At 45.6% G+C, this 17336-nt stretch overlaps 1 protein-coding gene across 1 annotated transcript in view; it reads right to left on the bottom strand.

Annotated features, from left to right (window-relative positions):
- The window catches only part of HSD17B12 (hydroxysteroid 17-beta dehydrogenase 12), a 367296-nt gene that overhangs the window by 238469 nt on the left and 111491 nt on the right, over positions 1-17336 (bottom strand). Inside the window, exon 3 of the mRNA XM_069221808.1 lies at positions 8325-8400. Within this exon, the coding sequence (XP_069077909.1) occupies positions 8325-8400 (76 nt within the window). The remainder of the gene's footprint in view (positions 1-8324; positions 8401-17336) is intronic.

Here is a 17336-nt window from a genome sequence, read left to right on the forward strand (position 1 = left end):
TCCGTGCACCACCCAGTGCCTGCAGCTGTGCCCACTGCTCCGTGCACCACCCAGTGCCTGCAGCCGTGCCCACTGCTCCGTGCACCACCCAGTGCCTGCAGTCGTGCCCGTGGCTCGGTGCACCACCCCGGGCCTGCAGCTGTGCCCGTGGCTCGGTGCACCACCCCGGGCCTGCAGCTGTGCCCGTGGCTCGGTGCACCACCCCGGGCCTGCAGCTGTGCCCGTGGCTCGGTGGGCAGGAGCTGCTACCACTAGGCCAGGCATGCTGGAGGGGAAAGTGTTTGTTTCAATTGAGAAACCTGAGACTGTTCACATAAACCCATTTGCAGTCAATCTAGAAACTACTTCCAGATGAAGGCGGAACCAGCCATGAACAGCTCTACAAAAAACTCCAGAGCTGCCACCATACACGTGGATTCTTACCCTAAGAAAGTCGCCAACATGTTTCGGGCACTGACCCCCAGGTGAATCCCTAGGCCTTCTTCTGGACTTAATCAGCGAGTGAGCAGGTACAGAGTGGAAGGGGCTTCTTTACCCTGGTAACAAGGGCTCTACGCCGTCCCCATGACCCTCATACATGGAGGGGGCACATAATGCACACATTTAGTGTTTGACACATCTGGCACACATGGAGGCCAGTGACAGCTGGCACGGGCACAAGTTGTGTGTGATCCTGCTGTGGCCGAGGAGGGGGAAGCCTGGCAGAGGCTTTCTGCACTCCGGTACCAGAGAAGCTGCACGTAACACGGAAAACAACAGACCCAGGGGTCTGGAGTGACAAAGCCAAACAACTCGACAGATGCCTAATCTCGTACTAAGCAACCTGGAGCAAGAACCGCTTTCCTTCATCAGGGTGACGATCAGTCTATGTTCACACACAGAGCCCATCTAGCACCTCCGCCAGGTGAGAGAGGCTCACCTGACAACACTTCTGCGTGGTGAGGGACAGGCGTTCCTTCACCAGGATGACAATCCAACAACCCCTTCACCAGGTGAGGGACAGGCCCATCCGATAACACCTCCAACAGGTGTGGGACAGGCGTTCCTTCACCAGGATGACAATCCAACAACCCCTTCACCAGGTGAGGGACAGGCCCATACGATAACACCTCCGCCAGATGAGGGACACCCCCACCAGGTGAGGGACAGGCGTTCCTTCACCAGGATGACAACCCAGCAACCCCTCCACCAGGTAAAGGACAGTCTCATTCAACACCTCCGCCTTTATCAGGGTGATAATCAGTCTCTGTGCGCCTTTTTTGACATTCATTTTAAGCTTGATGTTCATTCAGTTTACAGGAACGTCATATTTAATATTTTTTTTTTACAAAAAACAGTGACTGGCTTTTAAGAGCACTGTATGTTGATCGTTAATCAAGGTGCTCTAAAAGAGGCATGATGCCGTGCCTTGGCGCTATATAGGGAACCGAAATGGCTCAGGTTTCTAGTTGCTGATGCCCTCTCCCACAGCGGCCACTAACCCGGAACAGTTAGATGCCCTTGGCGGTACCCCTCACTATGAAAATGCAAACTTTGGCTAATGTCACATGACCAGGGTCTTTGCAGATAGTTGTAGAGCTGCGCAACTGACAGGACCGTATAAGACCTGATGACAGCTCCAAGTACAGATCAACTGCTGTAGAAAGTGTGAACACTTCCCTTCCAATGAGACACTGTTCCAACAACTTTTCTCCCTCATGGTTTATTACACTGTTTTCACCCAACATGTCCGAGGGAAGTGATCAGCGCCGACAGCAATGTTGCTTTTTAAGAGCAGGGTGCTAGCTCACTCTTCTGTCATTTATGCTTAGCGTAGGCTTTATACGTGGCATCCCAGAGAAGTCCTACAAAAGTAGGAAACGTGATGCAACTCAAGGCCAGGTTCACCTCTCAACCATCAACAGTCCTAAAAGAGAAGACAACGAAGTGTAGTTTTACTCAGTCAAAATAGTGGTTATGCTAGGGTACCCAATTTTTCACCATATGTGCAGTTCTTTATAATCCAAAGATGCGTCGTTAAGTTGAAGTCTGACTTACTAAAGGATTATGTTACTTACCCTGTGAGCCTCTGTTCGTCGCATGTAGTGCTGTAGATTCACATGCTCTGCCTACTCCTGCCATACAGTGTCAGGTCCAGAGTTGTGCAAGCTGCGTTTCTTCGAAGAAGTCTTTCGAGTCACAGCTTCGAGTGACTCCTCTCAGTGATATTGCGCATGGGCATTGATTCCATTGTTGAATTGTTTTCCCGCAGGTGGGTGAGAAAGGAGTGAACGGTATGAATGAGAAAATAAAGTCATTGCTAAATGTAAATATATTGCATAACTGCATTGGCCACAGGCATCCGGGGAGGAAGGAGGGTGCATGTGACTCTACAGCACTACATCTCACAACAGATGTTTACAGGGTAAGCATCAATCTGTTGGATGGCATGTGTGGCTGTAGATACACATGCTCTGCATAGACTGTAAAGCAGCCCCCAACACCCCTCACTTTAGAATCGGTAGCTAGCCTGTGGGCGTTGCAGTAGTCTGAAAAAGGGTACTTAGCACTGCCTGACCTACACGTGATTGTTGGGCTGCTCAAACATCCACAGTAGTGCTTGGTAAAGGTGTGTGGTCTAGACCTTGTAGTTGTCTCACAGATGTCAGCTATGAGCATAATTCAAAGAAAGGCCACAGTGGCTCCCTTTTTACAAATGGACTGTGGTCTGGGGGAAACTGATAGGTCTTTGGGCCTTAAAGTAACAAGTTTGCATACATTTCACTACCCATCTGGCTATGTTAGATTTGCATATCGGAGTGCCTTTTTGGGGGAAAAGGCTAAAATCAGTTTAGTTTTCCTGAAAGTTTTAGTTTTATCTATGTAGAACATAAGCGCTCTTGACATCTGAGCAATAAAGAGTTCTTTCCACAACAGAATCTGATTGCGGGAGGGAAAACATGTGAGCTTAATGGATTGATTGAGGTGAAATTGTGAAACTAACTTGGGTAGGAATTGAGAATTAGAACGAAGAAGCACTTTGTTTCTATGCATCTAGAACCAAGGTTAAAGCCTGGAGCTTACGGACATGCCTGAGTGAGGTAATGGCGACTAACAATGCCTTTTTCAACGACAGACACTGAAGTGCACATGAGTGAAGAGACTAAAATGGGGAACCCATGAGACTTGAGAACACTGTTATAGGTTTGAGGAGGGTGTTGGAGGAACGAGAGGTGGAATAACTTGAGTACTTGCATAAAAGCTTTAATGACTGGAATTTTGTACAATGAAATGCTGTGTATTTTGGAGATGGGAAGCCATTGCAGTGAGATGTAACCGTATAGAAATGTAAGCTAAATTGCCTTCTGCAAATGAAGCCGGTACCCAGACAATGTCTTGCACTATGGTTTTCATGTCAATGTGTCATTTTGCTGCGTATCAGGCTATAGTGATGGGTCTGCATGCTTCCTTAAGAATGTACATTCCAACAGTAATCCAAGCTAGCCAAACTCCATGACCTCAGCAGCCAAATTGCTAGAGCGGGCGCCTTGGAATCAGATTTTGGTTCCGAGAGTGAAGGGTCACCCTGTTGGGAGGTGCTCGTGAGGAACCACTAAGATCTAGCAGTGCTGCGAACCAGGGCTGACGTGCCCAGGTAGGAGCTACTAGGATCGAGACATTTGCCTGAACTTCAGAAACAGAAATGGAGTAAGTAGGAAAGGTGGAAAAGCGTAGGCAAATATCCCCGACCAACTCATCCATAGTGCATTGCCCTTGGATGGTGAGTGTGGAAACCTGGAGGCGAAGTTTGGGCATTTTGCATTTTCTGCTGTGGTGAAAAGGTTCATGTGAGGTAACCCTCCCCCAAATATGAAAGTATGACTGGAGGACCTGTGGGTGGAGTTCCCACTTGTGAACTTTTTGCTGCATCTTGCTGAGCAGGTCTGCAAAGTCGTAGTCTGTTCCCAGAAGATATTCCGCCAACAGGTGAATGTTGTGATGAAGAGCCCACTTCCATATGGCTGGAGAAAGCTGTGATAATTGTGAAGACCTTGTGAGACAGGTGAGGAAGGACAGCTTTCAGTGCTGGGTAGACTGTCTGAACCTCCAGTAGGTGATGTCTGGCATCACCAAGACCTTGTACTCTCAAGTCTTGTAGGTGATCACCCCAACCAGTCCGTGGTGAGAGTGATGTGAGGAATAGGACCCAGAAAAGGCCACCCCTTAAACAGGTTGTTGCTGTTCCACCATTGCAGAAAATGGCGAGACTGGCGATCTAACACTTGATCTTCTAGATGACCCTGTGACTGAGACCACTGGCGAGCTAGATATTGCTGCAGAGGGCGTAAATGTAACCTTGCGTGGGTGAACTATGGCAAAGCAAGCAGTCATCATTCCTAGCAGATGCACGACTGTCCCTACTGTGAGTGTTTGATTTGGCTGTAACTGGGGCAGGGGTGCCTGAAAGTTCTCAATTCAAGCAGGATTGAGGTAGGCTAATCCTAACTGTGTTTAAGATTGCTCCCAAATAAGGTTGAACCTGTAGGGGTTGAAGGTGGTACTTGGGGACTTCGATGGTGAATCCAACTCTGAAGTAGATCTACAGTCCGAGTGTGTACCTGGCACGGCTGGTGAGTGCTGGCTTTGATGAGCCAATCATCCAGGTATGGAAATACATGGTCATTGTCTTGGCTGGTGTGCTGCAACCACTGCAAGGTATTTTGTGAATATCCGAGGTGCGGTAGTCACCCCGAATGGAAGCATTTTGAATTGATAGTTGTTGGACTTTTCATCCTTGGCGTGGTCTCCCTTAACATTTTGCCTCTGTTCCCCAGGTTTTTGATGTGTGCTGGACTCTGTTTTTGCTGTTTGTTACTCTGGGCACTTTACCACTGCTAACCAGTGCTAAAGTGCAAGTGATCCTTTGCAAAAATGTGTATGTAATTGGTTCATCCATGATTGGCATATTTGATTTACTAGTACTTCCTTACTACAGTGCACTAGAGGTGCCCAGGGCCTGGAAACCAAACGCTCCTAGTGGGCATGCAGCACTGGTTGTGCCACCCACATTAGTAGCTCCATAATTGCAGTGTGTGTGTGCAGTTTTAACTGTAAATTAGACATGGCAAGCGGGTACACTTGCCAGGCCTAAACTTCCCTTTTCCTACATGTAAGGCACTCCTAAGGTAGGCCCTCGGTAGCCCCAAGGGAAGGGTGCAGTGTATGGTTAAGGTAGGACATACAGTAATATGTTTTATATGTCCTGCCAGTGAAATATTGCTGAATTCGTTTTTCACTGCTGCAAGGCCTGTCCCTCTCATAGGTTAACATGAGGGCTATCTTTAAATATGATTAAAGTGTAGATTCCTTTTGGGAGCGGATGGACATGTGGAGTTTGGGGGTCTCTGAGCTCACAATTTAAAAATACATCTTTTAGTAAAGTTCATTTTAAGATTGTGCGTTTGAAAATGCCACTGTTAGAAAGTGGGCATTTTCTTGCTTAAACCATTCCTGTGACTCTGCCGGTTTCTGGATTCCCTGTCTGGGTCAGTTTGACAGTTGGGCTGGTTGCACCTCTCACTAGACAGTGACACAAAGGGAGCTGGGGTGTAGTCTGCATTTCCTGATGAGCCATCTGTGGTAGGAGGGAGGGGGAGGAGTGGTTACTCACACCTGAAAGGGCTGTGCCTGTCCTCACACAATGCAGACTCCGACCCCCTGGTGAGTGTCTGGGGCCTGGGCAAGGCATGATTTCACAAACCAGAGACTCTCCTTTGAAGTAAGCCTACTTCAAAGGGCAAAATGGGTATAAGAAGGGCACCCAAAACCACAGACTTTAGAACACTCCTGGAAACCAAGAGGAACCTCTGCCTGGCGAAGAGCTGAATAGCTGCCCTGTCTGTGACTGTGCTTTGTGGAGCTACCCTGCCTGTGCCTGTGCTAGAGGAACCAAAGACTGGACTTTGTGTTGTCTTCCTTCTTGTGAAGAACTCTCCAAGGGCTTGATTTAGAGCTTGCCTCCTGTTGTTTGAAGGCTCAGGGACAGCAAAGACTTCTCTCTGCCAGCACCTGGAGCCTCTGCTGAGACTCCTATTCTGCCAAGTGGTGCCCATCCAGTTCATGGGACCCTGAAAGGAAAAGCTGGCACCCCAAGAGTGAGAAAGCCACGTACAGAACGCCGTGCAGGGAAAATATAACACAACTCTGATCTGCAGCTGAAAAATCGACGCGCCTCCGGCTTCGCAGCTGAAAATCAACACTTGCCTGCAACGCAACCCAAAGTTAGACGTCCGGGGGCGGGAGAAATGACTTACAGCATCGCTGACAGAGGCTGGTGAGATCACAACCCCCACTGTGTGGTTTTCCGATCATCGTGCGGCTGGATTTCCGACACAAACACCGCTGGGCGTGTAAAAATGACGCAAGGCTTGCCCGGACCCGAGAGTGCTGACTGGATCGACGCATCGCTCTCCTGCAGAGGGAAGAAACGATGCACGCAGACCTGACTAAAGGAGAAACGACGCAAGGTCTCGCTCGTGAGTGAAATAGACACATCACAAGCCCTTTTTGACGCACACTCGCCCGTGCAGGGTTATTTTTGATGCACCCAGGGTACATTTTCATGCTAACGGCGTTAGCGTTGTGTTTAAAATTACATGAAGACTCATTTTACATTTTTATTGATCACTGGACTTGTGGATTTTTGTCGTTTTGGTCTTGTTTTATTTAGATAAGTATTTTCTATTTTTCTAAACATGTTGTGTCATTTTGTACTGTTTTCATTAAGTTATTCTGTGTGTTAGTACAAATACTTTACACCTAGCACTCTGAAGTTATGCCTACTGCTCGTGCCAAGCTACCAAGGGGGTAAGCAGGGGTTAGCTGAGGGTGAATCTTTTACCCTGACTAGAGTGAGGGTCCTTGCTTGGACAGAGGGTAACCTGACTGCCAACCAAAGACCCCATATCTAACAATAGTGTTTGCCTACTATGACAAATCTTAGTTATTTGCAGTGAGCAGGGTATATTGGTATGTGGAAATAGACATCTTTTAGGTCTAGTGTTACCATAAAGCCTCCCTGTTGGTGCAATGGAATGACATCCTGTAAGGCAACCATATGGTAGTGTTCTGATAGGATGTATTGTTTAGAGGTCAGAGATCTAGGATTGGTCTTAAAGGCCTATACTTTTTAGGAATCATGAAGTATAGGAAGTATACTCCCGAGTCTTGGTATGAAGGGGAATAGGTTCGAAGGCCCCTTTAAGAAGGGCTTGGACCTCCTGTTTGAGAAGTGTTTGATGTTCCTGTGATAAACTGAGTGGAGGTGGAATGTGGGTGGTGTGGTGATGAGATCCAGGCAATAGCCATGTTGAATAATGGCTAGTACCCATTAGCCTGAACGGATGGTATTCCAGACTGGGTGAAAAAAGTAATCTGCTTGCACCCAAAAGATTGGTATCATGTTGCATTTGGAAATATTACTTGGTAAAACAACTATACTGCTTGAACGCAGCAACAAAGAGCAGCATCTTTAATGCGTGGCCCTGTCCCACATATTGTGCCACTGAAGGGGTTTTTGCATTCACCCTGATTGTGTAAGGTGCGTCACAAAATGAAACGCTGGCGCATCGCACATGAAGTACATCACAGAAGTATGACTGGGGCTCACAGTGGAGGACAACAACTTGCCACAGAGAACTATAAAAACAGCAACAAGCCCTTGTCTTAATTAGTAATGACAATTATGGTGGAGTAATAGGAGTAATTTTGGTAACTGTTACTCTGACGCGGAATTACCGATAATTTATGCTTGGGTGATTATAGTAATTTGGAGGTTTAAAAATTCTACCTCAAGAGCCCAGTTGGAGAGCAGAAACGGCTGGTTGCCATTCAGGTTCTACTGCATTTAGCACTATTTTAGTGGAAAATGCATCTTCGCGCCCATTCTGAACGTGATGGTGCATTTTGCACTAAGCAAATTGTGCTAAATGCTGGGAATCAGTTGTGAAAAGAACTACCCCAACAGACCATTTAGCATTGTTTCTTAGCACAAAATGCATTCTCATGCTCATTGTGGATGCTAGGAGGCATTTGTGTACTAAGAATGACTCTGAATGCAGAATTTACCCTTTTTTTACAACTATGTGTAATCTTGTGCAATTTTCTGGTAATTCTGCATGCTTACGACACACTGAATTATACAAGTTACGCCCACCCCTTGTAGTAATCTATTCCCAGGCCATTGGCCACTCTGTAGCAAATGCCTAGTGACAAACTCCAGCCCCTAACTTGGCCAGGGCCCTTACCAGTTCCACCTCTTCTCACTGAAGGACAGTGTCACTCACCAATCTCACCAGCGACCTGGTCCAGCTTCTCCTGGGATCTGCTGATGAGGACAATGCTCATTCCACGCCGAGCCAACTGCGGATAGGAAACAGAGTGTGGTCAGGGCAGCGCGTGTGGCAGGATTGTCCAGCACAAGACAGATGGGTATCTGCTCAGGACACAGTACACGACACAAGAATAACTGCTTAAGGCAGACAGGCAGACCACTAGTGAAAGGACAGTGAGTGAACCCAGTGGCATCTCCATGGCCCCCAGTGGCTTGTTGTTTGCTCCCCTAGTGACAGGATTGGTGGGCTGCTGATAGTTACAATGGCAACTGCATGCACTTAAAGCAGAAATGTGGAGTGTTTGCGAAAGTATATCAGGCCCTCGAAATGTTTGCCTTTGTAAATATAAATGCATTCGCTACATTCTGCACGAACGAACGCTGTCGCCACCTGTCACTGACTTTTGGGGTACTATCACCTCAGCGCTGGCATTTACTGGGCCAAGGAAGGGGCACAAAGGTCAATGAGAAAGGGGCAGCTGCTGCAGTGTTCCAAGTTCCTGATTTACCAGATTCACTGCTCTGAGATGGAGAAGGATACCACCCTCCCAGCCCAAGTAGCATTTATTCAAGAAAGAATATGTACAGTGCCAATTCTGAGGCTCGAAGGATGACAAAGTCTGGTGACCCAAGGGTGTTAAGGCTCAGGTAAGAGGCAGACTGAGGCTTCTCTCCGGTTTCCATGAGAACCGAATGGAAGATGCTGGAATGTGGGGCACTCGGTGCAATGCCAATAAAGTTGTTCTCAGGTAGTAGGAATCCAACCTGTGCCATTGCAAGACCAGTTAAAATGTTGGGAAGGGGTGGAAAACCATAGGAGACAGCATTTTCCCACTTCTCTATACAAACAAAACTACACAAGTCAATAACAAAGTTTTTCTTTTAAAAGTAAAAAAAAAGAATTAACATGTCAAAAATGAATAAAGAGAATTAATTTTACAGAGATTCTTATTCAAATATCAGGCCCTGGCCCATTCATAATCTGAAAACATTAAAAGCCAAAATTTTATTTTGATAAGTGTCAAACCCCCCTCCCCCCTGCTGCTGGTAGATCTGTTGGCACCTACATCTGCTAATGTCACTGTATTCCCAGGGTGCATCAGGGGTTGAAAAATCATTAAAATGTTACTGGACCTGCAGGTCGAGTAGCTTGAATAACCTACTCGACCTGACTAATGTACTTGACCCAGAAACTGGTCTCAAATTGTGTGGTTCTAGGCAAATATTGTATTTTACAGTCACCTTTTTCCTTAATTCTAACATGAGTGCACCTTTAAATTTGAGATTTCAGCATTGCTGTTCTATTTAAAAAAAAAAAAAAACTTGTTTGATTAAATACACTAAACATTTGCTCCATGTATAATAAACCCAGCCTACATATGGGGTACATATGTCCATGCATGCCTCTTATTTTACTTGTAGCTTTGCCATCAGGGCAGGAGTGTTTCTCAGTTTATATTTAAACACTCACTTTTATAAATATATTTCTAAAGCATGATGTGGTAGCGCACTGTCATTTACAGACAGTACATTCTTAAGAAATGTCCAAAAACCTTCCCACTAACTTGCAGCTTTACTGATAAAATTATACAGTGTATTAATAATCTGTGAAAATTGGGTTTCAGAAAACATTTATCATTGCACATCACCAAGTAAAGTGTTCTGACTTTTTTGTTCATCCTATTTTTTTCCCCATCACACAGAAGTACAAAAAATGGTCTTTCACAGCTACTCAAATATAATTTTGAAATGTCTGTACATTTCACTTAGTTATATAAATGTTGTGTGTTAGGAAAAACCTGAAACCAAAAGCCTCTCATTTCACATAGGTCATACAGTTCACCTTACAAAATCCTGAAACTCTGCAGTCACAAGGAAAAGTATTTGCACTGCAAGAAGACAAACTGACTAGACCTCTGTCTCTAAATCGTATTCTTGCCACATTTGCTCTGTGTTCAAAGGCATATGAATTGCTTATTTAGTTATTGACTGAACAGAACACCTGTTCTTTGTCCACTCAGCCATAGGAAGTGGTCAAGATTTTTGGAGCCCTGCAGCAAGACTATGCATCCGGGCCAACAGAGAAGAGCATGCCACGTGAAGCACTGGCTAATGAGATGCGTCTGCAACAAACATGTCACCAACTTGTACCTCCACAGGGTGTCTAATCCTTCTGAGATCAGAACACTTAGACACTAACTAAAAATTACTCTAAGTAATGGCTCGAATTAGAGGTTAGCGGAGTGTGGGTGGGACTGAAGACATGTTATCTCATTTTCTATGGTACTCCATTCTAACATTTTGTATCATTGTGAAAGAGATAATTAGGGTAACAACTGACTGACTTCATTTAACGGCTCACTATGACATATACCAACCATGAGTCAGGTGGAGTGTGGGGATATCCTCTCAATCAATGCGTCTTAAGTAGTCCAGGTCACTAGCTCACTCAGGCACCCTAATATTCCACATTAACCCTCTTAAGACCTCCTTGTCCCAGTCATTACCATGCTGTTCTGTTTACTCATACAAATCCCTCCCAACCGCGTCAATGCCTGCTTGTTTTCTTCCTAGGACAGGCAAGTGCAACGTGCTCTAGATCTGGTGAATTGTGTAGTATTGTGCTTTACATTATTTTTGTGTCTTGACCTTGATTTAAATAAAAACTTGGGCTGCTCATGGATTTTTGGCGTCAAGCTTCATTCTTGTGGAAGAGCTTGTGAAGTCCTCAATACCGTAATGACTGGGACAAGCAGTTTCCGGTCACAAGAGGGGGTAATGTGCCGTAACGTAACACGTCAAAAATGAATAAAGAGAATTTATTTTATGGAGATTCTTATTCAAATAAGAGGCCCTGGCCCCTTCATAATCTCAAAACATTAACAGCCAATATTTTCTTTTGATTAAAGTGTCACCCCCTGCTGCTGGTAGGCCTGTTGGCACCAAGATCTGCTAATGTCAATCTTCATTACCCCAATTAAGGTCCTCCTACTCCTCCCAGTCATGTCCCCCTCCCTCCCTCTATTGTTGCATCTGGTCTTGTTACTAGCAGGCATGGAGGCGGGTGGGAGGGGTTTATGTAAGAAAACAGACTAGTTTGGAAAGAGTCTGTCGAGAGGCAGGACCGCCTCAATTGGGTAATAACTGGGACGAGGAGGACCTTAATTGGAGTAATGACGATAACCGGCACATTACCATCCCAGTTCCCCATCACCATCCCAGTCCCTGACACACTTCCAGTCAGTCCCATTCCCACTCATATCAATCCTAATCCGTGACACTCGCAAACCCTGTGCCCAGCCAATCCGTGCTTCACTTCCAATACCAAACCCTCCCAACTGACTAACCACCAAATGTCACCCGCCCCTCCCACCACCCCCCAACCCCAGTCTCTACCTAATATCTTGCAGGTACAAAGGACATAACGGCTCAAGACTACAGTGCGTAAACAAAGCTGTGTGGGCTTTAGGGTTCTGACAGGTAGGAATTGGGGTGCTTTGGAAGAGCTGTGTCTGGTTCCACAGTGCTGAAGAAGTAGGGGAGCTTAGGCATAGCTTTGTGACAGTAGGTGGCGAAGCACCCCAGGACAGAGCTGCATCCGCATGAGTTGACAGGGTGTGTCACTCACAGTTGTGTTTGGGACTCAGGCAGGATTTAGGCACACTGGCAGTATTTTGTGACAGTGGCATCAGTGGAATGGGTTTTGCTTCTGCTGATCTGGGCTGTAGAGTAACAGTGTGTGTGAGTGACTTTACTGCTAAAACTGGGCGCTCTTTGAAACTACTGTGACAGTAACCACTTAAAATCAGTTTTTTATGGGAACAGCTCACTACCGAATATACGGATATTGATGAGGTGATATTAATTCATTAACTCGTGAATAGTAACCATACCAGTTCACAGCACAAGTTTAACGAGTGCTGTCAAAGTCAATCGGTCTGGCGCTACCGGCCAGAATTTTGGATTTGCCAATGCTAGTTTCCTTTTTTTTTTTTTTTTTTTTTTTTTTTTTAAATACAACGGTTTTGGAAGTTATCGGGCCCTTAGCCAAGATTGGAATTAGAATGTTCAAGTTTTGTTAACTTGAAAACAATGGGCAACTGCAAAGATTTATAAAGTGGACTGGATTTATCTTTATCTAAATGCACCATCAAGGTTAGAAAAGGTAAGCTCCAGGTAAGGTAATCAAACAGACCAGTCCTCCCACTGGATGAAGCCCTATTTCAGTGGAATTATAGAACGTCTTGGGCACATCATCATCATCCTGGAAAAACAGTGGTGTACATACCACTGCATTTGTGCACAGAAGAACAGGTGTGTCACACACCTGAATATTTAAAGGATTATGGTTCAGCCACATTTACTCTAAACAGGCATTTTTTGATTTGCCTATGATGTTGGCCCCATTGATGGATCTACACTAAGCAAGAGCCAAAGTGGGTGCAGTCAGCTAGGATCCTACATGTCAAATTTTGTGAAGTTTAGAGCACTGAAAAAAAGGTTTATGGGGTGGGTGGACAAAAAAATATATCAACTTCAACAGGTCCAGAAAAGGTGCGCTCACTTCATGTCGGTGCCTGCACCAGGGAAGGACTTACTCCCATCAATAATCTTCACACCAGTTCGACAATTAGGTCAAGGATGCAGCATTCTTGACTTAATTGTCAAACTGGTGTGAAGAGATACATATACATACACACACACTATATATATATATATATATATATATATATATATATAAATAATACATATATATATATATATATATATATATATAAATAATACACACATATATACATAAATATACATACACTTTTTTTTTTCTTTTTCCACAGGCAAACCCACTGTCCCTTTTTTGGACCTGATGATCAGCATCAACAATGGGAAACTGACCTCGTGCACTTACTACAAAAGTACAGACCGCAATAGCCTACTGCTTTATGATAGTCATCACCCGAGGTCCTTGCGTGATAACCTACCTTTTGGTCAGTTCCTCAGACTATGCCGTAATTGCAGTTCTATTAAGTCCTTTGAGACACAGGCAAATGACCATACAACTAAATTGCACGAAAGACACTATCTACCTCACACTGTAAAAATTGCACACAAGAGGGCGCGTATAACCATAGAGACGCGCTATTGATGCCCGCTGTGAAGGAACCAGACGCCTGTGTAACTTGCGTCTCTACATACACCCCTATGTCCAACAAGATTTAAAAAAATCACCAAAAGGTGGTCGATCCTACAGAGCGGGGGGGGTGGATAGTCCAAAGCCTTTGTTTGCATTTAAAAGGACAACCAATATCAGAGACATGGTGGTTCATACCCGCCCCGTAGGAATCAAGAATCGTCTAAGCTGTCGACTGTGGGATCTACCTCCGGTTGTGGCACATTTCCCATGTGGAATATGCAATGTCTGCCCTCTAACTAAACATCTTGAAACGCTTGATCTTCACCCGATGGGAACTTGGTACCTCAAGAAGCATACCAATTGTAACTCATGCAATTGCATCTATATGATAACTTGCTCTTGCGGGCTACGGTATATCAGGATGACGACAAGACTAGTTAACCGGATTAATGAACACTGTAGCAATATAAGATGTGCCCGAGCTACCACTAGACTCGGGTTCATTTTTCAGAAGTGGGTCACAGTCCTGACGACCTCTGGTGGGTAGTACTACTAACCCCTAACTGTCCGAACAATGACTCTAGAATGCTTTTTAGGATCGAGCAACGTTGGGTGTTTAAACTTAACACATACATAACAGGACTTAACAATGACATTCCTTGGACAAGTCTTTCCCCCTGAACAGATCTGTACTTTCCCTGTATGATAACCTTATGTCTTAGTTATGACTTCCTTCCCTTGTGATTTATTTAATGCTGACCTCATGTGACTCCTAGGTTATGACATCCTAATAGGGTTTGGAATCCCAGTAAGGACTTCTTTTCCCTTGATTAATTTGGTGCTGACCCTTAGTGTTGCCCTGAACATGACATCCTTACAGGGTTCTAGTTTTGGTGTCTATTAATACACTTTAATTTTTCTTGCTTTCCTCTTATTATTGTCCATGTGACACTTTTAGGAAGCTATGTTGGTTTATCCAACATTCAACCTCCGGTGTGATGAGCCAAGAGTCCCTTGTTGATGTTCATGAATTCCATTGGAAACTGGGAGCCCGTTTTTATTTCTAGGACATTAGTCCAGGACTCGGATTGAAACTATGTGTTCACGTTTCACTACCGTATTCTCTGGCCCTGATCTCGTGATCTCTAGCCTGGATCACATGACGGTGATGAGCCAATCACGGCAGAGGCACCACTTCCGTGTTCATCAGTTGGCGACCGGTGTTTACCAGTGTCTATTTATAGGCTCCTGATACATTCCCTCGTCAATTTCAGGAACACTTCATCAGGGTAGGTCCTCGACTTTCACCGCCAGCGAGTACTAGTTGTAATGGTTTTTTTTTTGTTGGCAATAGACTCCTATTGGTAGTGTTGGTTACTACGGGGCGGCTGTGAGTTCCGATTTTGACGAACTACACGTACCTGCCAGTTAAAAGGGGAGTGTTTAGTTTCAACCTATTTTTAGCCGTAGTGACATTGGACAATCTCGTACTTGCCCATATTTACTGGCTCCCGCACATCTATGGTGCTTTCTTCTGCATTTGACTGCATATTAAGGTCTAAAACATTCCGAGCACTTGATGGTGATTTAGATCAATTGATTCATGGTTTATGTCCCAGGTTTAATACATACCTAACCTCCTTGAGTGTGTGAGGGCGATGAAAATAATGAGAACAACTGCTAACATTGCTGTTACTTTTGACTTATTTTCTCCACCCTCTATAAGGTTTTGTTCAGTTCTGCTCTTGGTGATAGGCCCGTGTACCCCTAAGGATTCGGATGGTAAGCGTATACCTATTTCTTTCACCAGTTCGCACATTTGGTTTTATGAGCACTTCTTAGCAATGCTGTATACTCACTGAGTAGTTTTGTTATATATGGTATATATTACTGCTCTTATTTATTTACCTTTTACAGGGCAACTCTTTTTTTAATTTACTGACCAGACGTGCAGTGGACATGAGTGAGTGACCAGAATTTGTTTACTTACCTCTACCCTATCTGGGTTTATATGATATCTAGAGGAGAAGTTGTGTAGATCCTGATGAATTGTCACTGGATCCTTGGTGGCCATAGTAGAGGGGATAGGACAGTTTCCTTCTCTCCTCCCCCCCCCCCCACCCCACCACCAAAACGTATTTAGTGTGAGTGCATAGGAACATTCTCTCTTTAATCACTCCGGTTATTTTTAATCTTAGCCTAAACCTGTTTCTGATACATTAAATTGTGATGACTTGGGTTTAGAGCTAATTTTATTTGTTGTATATTTTCTCTCCTCACCTTTGTTACTAAATGTATCCATCTCCGGCACAGCTTAACTTTAAGAATTCCGGTTAAGAGCACCCCTCTCCGAAGGGGTGCCCGTCAGACACTGCAGCACCGGTCTGACGAGGAGCTTGCCCAGTGATGATGCTTGACATCCTAATGGATGTGTGAGGGCTCTCTTTGCGCCTGAGAAAATAGTCCCCCTGTGTTTTCGCATTTGCTTTTGGTTCTTTAGGGAACAGTGTACTTTACGATTTTTACAAGTTATGTTGGGAGGCTGTACACTGGACCGATAATCTCCTTGTCCCACCCTTTTTTTGTATTCGCACTACTGAGACCTTCTGGCGCAGTAGTAGACGCTCCAGACGTTAGTTGGGCCCACAATCTACGTTGACCCGATCCTCAACAACCCAGAGCAGGAACAGCGTCGACCAGCGCTACTTCGGACTTCAATGGGGCCAGCCGCCACAGATTGGATTCAAACCCTTTTTTCGATGGGTATGAACGTGAAGAAGGGTTTGGGCGGGAGGGGGTGGTATGTGGTCTTGACAACTCAGATAACTCCCCTGGCATGCAGTCTCCTACTGTGACCATGGCGGAGAGAGCTTCTTACTCCATGGTGGTCAGTAGGGCAGCCAAGGTCCTTGGCCTTCATCTGCCTACTGTTGCATCTTCTTCAGAGCCTCTTCTTCCATTCAATGAAGCCCTCAATGATGCCCTTCTGGGTACCTGGTCCAAACCCAGCACAGGGGCTCCTGTGAATAGGGCAATTGCCGGCCACTGGCCCACTCTGAATGACCCTAAATTCCTGACCGAACACCCTACGCCAGAGAGCTTGGTCAATCAGACATCTGGCGCATTCCTTTCTGCTCCCCTGGATAGGGAATCAAAAAGACTGGACAATATTGGGAAGAAGTAGTTTTCTTCCTCCAGTCTGGCATTGCGGTCAGTGACCACCACATGCCTCTTGGGCCATTATACCCACTCTGTGGGACACAGTTGCGCAAGTTCTGCTGCAGATCCCAGAGGAGGCCCGTGCTATCATCTCCCAGGCTGCTGCTGACGGGAGACACATGGCAAAGTTTACCATTCGATGTGGGCTGAACACGACTAAGTATAGGTAGATTGGTTGCATCAACAGTGGCACTACGACGGTACATCTGGTTGAGAACTTCTATTATTTTGGGGGATGTCCAGCAGGCCCTCATAGACATCCCCTTTGACGGCTCTCATCTCTTCACAGATAAGGCGGACTCAGCACTGGAGAGATTTAAGGACTCCCGGGCTATGGCTCGGTCGCTTGGACTTTCCACTGCCCCTTGTCCACAACAGTCTGCCTTTCGTGGCCATTTTGGGGGGTGGGGGTGGGGTTCCTGTTGTGTCCCTTTCCCAGCCATGCATGTCGTTCAGACCTGGTTCCCTGTCCCACGAGCCCTTGGGATTCTGCGTCCCTGGCCACACAGAGGCTGCCCAGTCGACCCAACCCCAAACCTTCCTAGTCTGTCCCGTCCCCCCCCCCGCCTTGTTGGCGGCAGAATAAGCCATCACCTGCCCCACTGGGAATCCATC

The sequence above is a fragment of the Pleurodeles waltl genome, chromosome 3_1, assembly GCF_031143425.1.
Source record: "Pleurodeles waltl isolate 20211129_DDA chromosome 3_1, aPleWal1.hap1.20221129, whole genome shotgun sequence".
In the NCBI taxonomy this organism is placed as follows: domain Eukaryota; kingdom Metazoa; phylum Chordata; class Amphibia; order Caudata; family Salamandridae; genus Pleurodeles; species Pleurodeles waltl.